The sequence below is a fragment of the Porites lutea genome, chromosome 8, assembly GCF_958299795.1.
Source record: "Porites lutea chromosome 8, jaPorLute2.1, whole genome shotgun sequence".
Lineage (NCBI taxonomy): Eukaryota > Metazoa > Cnidaria > Anthozoa > Scleractinia > Poritidae > Porites > Porites lutea.
In genome coordinates, this window is record NC_133208.1 from 33,123,815 (window position 1) to 33,131,139 (window position 7,325).

The 7,325-nt window shown below is 39.0% G+C and overlaps 1 protein-coding gene across 1 annotated transcript in view; it reads left to right on the top strand.

Moving 5' to 3' along the window:
- The first annotated feature begins 5,270 nt into the window (after positions 1–5,270).
- Positions 5,271–7,325, top strand: part of LOC140946194 (uncharacterized) — a 17,339-nt gene continuing 15,284 nt past the window's right edge. Inside the window, exons 1-2 of the mRNA XM_073395278.1 lie at positions 5,271–5,594; positions 6,611–6,665. Coding sequence (XP_073251379.1) covers positions 5,295–5,594; positions 6,611–6,665 — 355 coding nt within the window. The 5' untranslated portion in view covers positions 5,271–5,294. The remainder of the gene's footprint in view (positions 5,595–6,610; positions 6,666–7,325) is intronic.

The following is a 7,325-nucleotide window of genomic DNA, read 5'->3' on the forward strand; positions in this document are numbered from 1 at the left end:
TTTGGTGGGGAGTTCACTCCTTTTTGGAGGAGTCATCACCAGAAAAGTCCTTAGTCAACAACTTTTAAAACAAACTTAACCAATACTTTGTTCAAAACAGGTAACTATGTGAAATGCCTGCCTATGTAGCGCGTGTCCAGACCCTGTGAGTGATACTGAATCACGTCTATGACTCCATTTCTGTTTACCTTTTGGCCAGCGTCGAAAGTAGAATCTCTCCGCATCAAAAACAAAGCGTTGCGGTTTTGTTTCCCTGCTTCTGTTATTCAGTTCACAAAGGCCCTTCCTGATAACAAAGTTCAAACTCTGGCATCTTATGTCCTCCCGGCACCTTTCATGACATTGCTCTGGGTTTAAGGTTTGTAGTGTTACAAAGGTGTGACCTATAAGAGCTTTGAAAGTGATCGATTCCCGTTCTTCACATCGACCATGGGCGCTACAATGGCCTTCCGCCTTTGACAAATCAGTCAGTGACAACACGACGAAACAAACTGTGGCAAGCCATATGTATTGAGGCATCGTCAAGCAAATGGAGCCTGAAAAAGTAAAACTTTGAAAGTTATTTAATAATTTAGCAAAGGAGTTTTATGTTGCAGACACATAAATTCAAAGAAATACAAATTATATCAAGGTTTACTAGTAAAGTAAATTAATTGAAAATGAGGTAGTGAGACTTTACAAAGCTCTCTTTAGCGAACAACTTGCAAGTCTGCTTTATATGTCTTTTGTTTAGTCTATAGGCGGTGTAAGATTAATTCCGAAATATAACTTAATCCTCCTGTATCTTGTTAATCCTCATCAATTCTCGTGAGGATTTTACTTGTTTTGTTTTCTTTCATTGTGCACCTTGTAAAACTAAACTTCTCCGCGACTTTACCTTCGCATTATAAGAACTCTAGCATAGCTGTGGTTTATAAGCACCGAAATGTTTTTATTGCTGAAAAATTTGCAGAATCGAATCTTCAATTTTTTTTATGAGCAGACTAAGATCAAGCATTTAATCAATATCCTGAACTTACCAGTTCGGAACAACTGGCCCAAATGAAAAAAAAGCTGACAACTTACCAATGGTGAACAGTTTTCTTATTAGCAAACTGAAGAGGATTCAGAAAACTGGAAACCTTTACTGCAAGTCATGGCAAACATGCCAAAGCAAACAAATCTCGAAGGCATTTTCAACCTGCAACAAAAGTCACGCAGAGTGGAACATTCTCCCCGTCCGAGTACGTGCAAAAATGCCCGCTGAGAAATAAATTATACGCAGCACGTTCAATTCAGTATCAAGCGAAATAAACCTTGAAAATCCCCGCTTGATACTGGATAACTTGATTTTTTTAATTAACTTTTCGAGAGTTAATCTAACCATCTCAATGCTGAAATCTCTGACTGCCCTGTGCTTCACCGTTCTGTGACGGCAAACATCACATGCAGCAATGCATGTTGCGTTTGTTTTTCCTTAGATACCGGAACAAAATTGCAACATTTTATTTAATTACCTCTATTTCAATTCATTTTAATTAAGTTTTCTTTCTTTTTGCCTTTTTTTACCGTAGGAGGTAAAAAAAAGCGAGAGTAATGTTGAGTTTATTTCAGGAGCGACCAACTGTTTTCACAAAGATGTTACCGTTTTTCCGTGCACATGTGAACTTTGTAAGATTGTTGATTATAGCTTACGGTCCTAAAATAAAAGTCGTGCACATATTTATTTGGTATTTTTGATGCATTTTATTTCAGCCACCCTTGAACGTAATTTACGCCTTGTTACGATAATGAATATCGTCAACCGTCACTTGTCGCAGCTGCTGCGGCGGTAAGCGTACCAACCGGTACTTTTTGCCCAGCGTCCCTCTTTTCATCTAAAAAAACATAAAGGCGTTGCTACTCAAAGAATTAAGAATTAAAAACTTAGCAAGATGGGCATTTGAATTAAGCTCTTTGAAAATATTAACTAAAGTATGTCAATAATGAGTTTCGAATGAATTTCGTTACGTATTAGAACCGATGCTTGAGAGAATCGTCCTATTCCTAGAGCTACCGATACAGCTTTTTAATTTAAATACTTAATAACACACTTGGACTTAGATATGTTTTCATCTTTATTTATATATTTATTTTTTAATAAAAAGCATTTGCTGAGTTCCGTCTTAGTGGCAGGCTAACCCCTCGAGCACTTCTTCCGCCGAAAATTTGGAAGGTATCATGCAACTGTTTTGGATAGAGCATTATGTCTACCAAAACAGCAGATTTTATGTTCGCAGGTAAAAACATGGGATTTGTACCCGACTCAAATATAGGCTTCGATAGCATGTGTTAAAGCAGTTTTTCGCATAATTTATATCCGTCATTACGAGCATTACGAGCTTACGAGCTTAATTTTCATGTATTTCCCGAAAAAGCACTGCTAGCATAATTTCCACTTTCCACTGGATAGTTTTGCATTTATTGATCACGCAACCAATTTTTTAACCCGTGATAAGTGTTACGGCTAACATATTAAAGTCTCTCCCCACAAAGGCGGACATTTGTTTTCCTGTTACCCAGGCCCGCGCGATTGACTTTATTTGCTGTTGCGCATGTCAGGCAGATTTGTCAGTATAGGAATTAAGCCGGTCGATTTTATTTGAAAAGCCTGCACTTTGGTCTGAGTCCCAAGTGGGTTAATAGCTTTTGCACACATTTTCCTCCTTCGCGGCTAGCTAACTTAAATACCTCTTGGAGATGGGAATTTTCTTTCTGAAAGCGTCTGAAATTTGGTTGTTGATGAAATAAACGCCCCGGATTATACCTGACTGCTCTAGCACTTTTGCATAACAGCAAGAATCGTCAGTCATTTTCTTCGTTGCCTTGGGTTCTTTTGACAGCATATCAATTAAAGTCGTTTAATGGCTTTGCAATAACTTTGTTAACTAAATAGATTAAAACAGGCCTTGTCACGCTAAATCTAAAACTCTATATAACATCGGTACAGTAGTCGAAAGGGCACCTTAGTGCTAATAAAATGGCCGAATTCGAATACCGTACCTTCTAAAATCTCTCAGGTACTAATCCCGAAATCCAGTGTATTTCACAGACAGGTAGGCAGTGTTGATTAAAATTTCTTAGTCAGAGACGAGATTTGACCTTCATCGAAACTGTCTATTATAATTTCTCGAAGGCTTCGCTATTTTAGAATACTCAATGAGCGCCGCCTTAATATTGAGGTGCTCTCTACCTGCCTCTTAACATAAAATCTTACTAAATGATTTCAAACAATTAAGCTTATTTCATCGTCACAATATCTCCATACTTCAGTCTTAAGACTTACTTGTTTACAATTTCGTAGTAAACAAGGGCAATTCTGCCACAGAAACGCTTTCCTCGCCTCCCTCCGCTTTTGCCAAGCACACGCACACAACCGAATGGCTAAACACCATAAGTAGCTACTTTGAAATGCCATTTCGCCAGCCAAAATTCTCTCTAATAAAGGAAAAATTATATATCAAAAGAAAGGAAATTTCCCGTAGTTTTCAATTCCGGCGGTGCATACATAATACAGCAGGGGCACCCAACGAGGATAAAGTTCAAAACTACTTAACATAGCATTGTTGAACGTATTTTAGTATTCAAACGGTAGATATAGGCATATTTTTATCCCCTAAAAACTTTCATCTGTTCGGATTTCCTAGCTGAAAGTCTAGTGATCCGAAAATTATAGGGATAAAACTTACCTTCTCGAAAATTTTAGCCAGGAAAAGGCTCTCGAAAATTCTAGGTGGCCTTTTTTAGGGTCAAAATCCGTTAAAAATGGGTAATTATGCCAATTTGTAGATGTTCGAAAATCCTAGGAGAGGCAGGCAAGCAAGAAATTTTACAACAAATTCTCCGAAAATTGTAGATCTCAAATCGTCTTCCGAACAGATATTTTCCCGAAAATTGCCGTTGGGTGCCCCTGATACAGACATGCGCAAACGAGATTTTGCCCTCCCCCACGCCTTGTCGTTTGACGAGTCAAATTGCTCTCTAAAAAGGGCGGGTTAAAAGAAGCCTGGCAAATCCTCAATGTTAATCCGCAAATTGTGCCACAATGCCTGACAAAGCGGTAAATAAATCAGTAAGATTACCGTTTCATTTAATTTGCATGAATGCTTCTATTGTTCCTTTCTTGCTAAAGTGCAAGTAAAGCAGAGATGGCAGGAACGACCCCTTGCCAGCAGAAGGAGAAATGAACATTGATCAGCAAGATTTAGCATAAAACTATTCATTTCTTTCAGAAGGAAATTTCATTTCTTCTGTTTTGTAGAGGCAATGAAGTCTGTCAACTCAAGTCTGATGAGTGGTGTTGCTCGGTCCAATTACCCTTCTCATAGTGTAAAACTTTTAATGAGGCAGGAATACAAAACGTTCTGCGTGTTCTCTGGCACTAAGCTTGGTGGCAAGCTGCTCTGATAGTTTAAATGCCCTGTTTACAATATTTAACAATTAATGAATGAGGCTGAGTATCTTATGAAGAATTATGGAGATCGAGGACAGTGTTATCGAGGCTGTAGGCCGAGACGGATAACACCCTCCGAGATCTCCATAATTCTTCATATGATACGAAAGCCGAATTCAATAATTGTTTTATTATTCATTTAAAATAATTCATTTTTTAAAAATAAAGCTTAAACATGGTTACTTCCATCGATGTTAAGTTCACCTTCGATAGTGCACGTTTAGGGTTGTTCAGCCCCGCAAATATTTTCCAAATAGCAGATGTCGCCCTTCAAGTTGTGTTGTTGCTGTTCCTGCCATATTTTTTAGTCTTTTTTAGCCTAGTTCTTACTCTTGAAACGAGTGATGTCGGGCCATTTTTTGTTTTCACAACCAAAACAACTCAACCTCGTCTCCAGGTCTTCTCGGTTAACAGTACATTAACCTGCAAGAACGCTGCATTTTTGACATTATTTCCTCGTTAAGCACTATATGGTCAACAACGAAAATTTTTGGGCGGCAAGGTTAGCCTGGGTAGCAGGCGCTTGGAAGTGGTGGGCGAAAGAGAGAACGGGCGCGAGCGAGGGAGACACGCGAGGGGTGAGGGAGCTACCTCTCCCCTCGCGTGTCTCCTTCTCGCGCACCCTTTACCGCCCTTTGGGGGGTGGGGCAAAGAGATATATGACATCTTGCCTGTTGTGTAATGAGTGGGGAAGGGTGGTGTGGTTGCGGTGATTCGTTCAGGCACGTCTAAGCTTGTATAAGCCCCAGGGTTATTAAAAGCCTCTCCATTCATAAATAGCATTCCTAAAGGTCATTTAATACACAAAATAATATTCTACGCCATGGAGCAAGGAAAATCCCGATGCAATAGCCTCTTGGCGTTTGCTGTGCTTGTCAACATAATACTGACTCTTTCGTCCGTCGGGTTCATGATTTATAAAGTGAGAGTATTGGAGGAGCGAGTTTTTGAGCTTCAATTCAAGTCAACACAGACGTTACACGCTGAAACCGGAGAAAATGAAGAAGACGTCGATATCATCAGGAATAGACAGAAGAGGTCATCTGAGTCCTTCGGCTCCAAACACTGTATCAGCTGCCACGATGCTTGTGTCAAACTATTTGGACTGGGAACTAAGGCCAAGGTACGAATCACTTAAAATACAATGGAACCTTTTTTAATTAAAAGATCAAAATAATGGATCAAAGCAAATGGTTTTCGAATACTGAACAAGAAATATAGCAGGAGAGGATCAAAAACTAGAATCGTTTGAGTCTGGATCATAAGCAGATATTTCGCCACTGTAAAATTTAAAATAGTTGTCTGTATGACAGGGACATATTTAGTCGAGGGCGAGGGGGAGGAATAGAATTGAGCGTGGGAGACAAGGGTGGCAACGTGCACGGCCATTAGAATTACGTTTATTATATAGGATACAAGGGTTCATCATATAATTTTTAAATATTATTTTGAATAACCTTGTCGAATTCACACAACTGCATTCTATTTAGCGCCTGTTTCAACTAAGATTGCCTTTTAAATAATTTTATGGGGACTGGGAGGGAGGGTGTATTTTAAATTAAAATGATGATTTCAATCTGATGATATATAGAAAAGGGACATATCTAGACATGGGATTATAGGTTATGCTGATGGTCGTTAATGTCCGACCCCAATGTCATCTTCCAATGTTTTTGTTTGCGTCAATTTTTAGACATGTTCGAAGTAATTAAAGCTTTCGGGGCATCATTAAATATTTGTAAAAAAAAAAAGAATTATAAGGACAAAATAAAGAAATTCTACCCAGCAATCAGCTAACAGTAGTGTTATGTGCGCTAACACATGACTAGATAATCCGTGCAAAGAAGGAAACAGTTTCGTAATATGCCAATTACGTGACATTATATAAACAATTCAGTTTCTCTGTTTCGAGTGTCTGTTTATGTTCTCAGTCAATATGATTTTGAAGGAAAAAATTCGAGGCGCGAAAAACAAGGGGGATTTTTTAGCAGATATGATATCCAAGCTGACGTTACGTAATTTGAATTCCCATCGGAAGTGTAATGTTAATTTGTTGAATTTTTAATGCCTTTGAGATCGAGTTCACCTTCAATGATGATTTTCCACAAAGACCAGATTCTTATTTTACCTTATTTCCAGGTCACAGTTAAATCTGGAAGCAACGGAACAGATCAAGATATTATTTGCATGAGAGGTAAGAATCGTGGCACAGAGTGGAAGCAAAAACATACCCCTCGGTAATACTTTGTGCACAGTCTTTGTAGTCGATTTTAAATGTTGGATGCTTGGCTTTCACTGCAATCAGTTGTGTCGACGCTTATCATTTTAAGGATAATTTGGGTACAAAAAGACTGATAGCATGTATTAAACTAGTTATACCTGTGTAAATTCAGTAACAGACACCCTGCTGTCAGCTGTTCTTTGACTAATTCACTACGAGGCGAACAACCCGGGGGGGGGGGAGCTCGGCATAAGAAACGGGTGGGGATGCTCGTCGTCTCGCTTAGGGATGTAAATTTCGAATTTTTGTCTCACTTAGGGTGTTCTGGGAAACACACTATCATATTTAGCCGTGAAGGTCTCGTTTAGGGTTGTACGCGAAAAAATATAACAATATATATTTGATATGTATATTTTTTTGGTCTCTTTTAGGGGTCAAAAAAGCTTGGGCCACGCCCAAATCGGTCTCTTTTAGGGGTTTAATTCAAAATTTCCGACAAGCATCCCCAACCCTTTCATATGGGGAGTCCCCCCCCCCCCCCCCCCCCACCTCCCGGGGCGAACAACTTTCATGCATTCGTGTCATTGCGTTTTCACCGGCCTTTTTCCTAGAACAAATTTTTTTTTAATTATT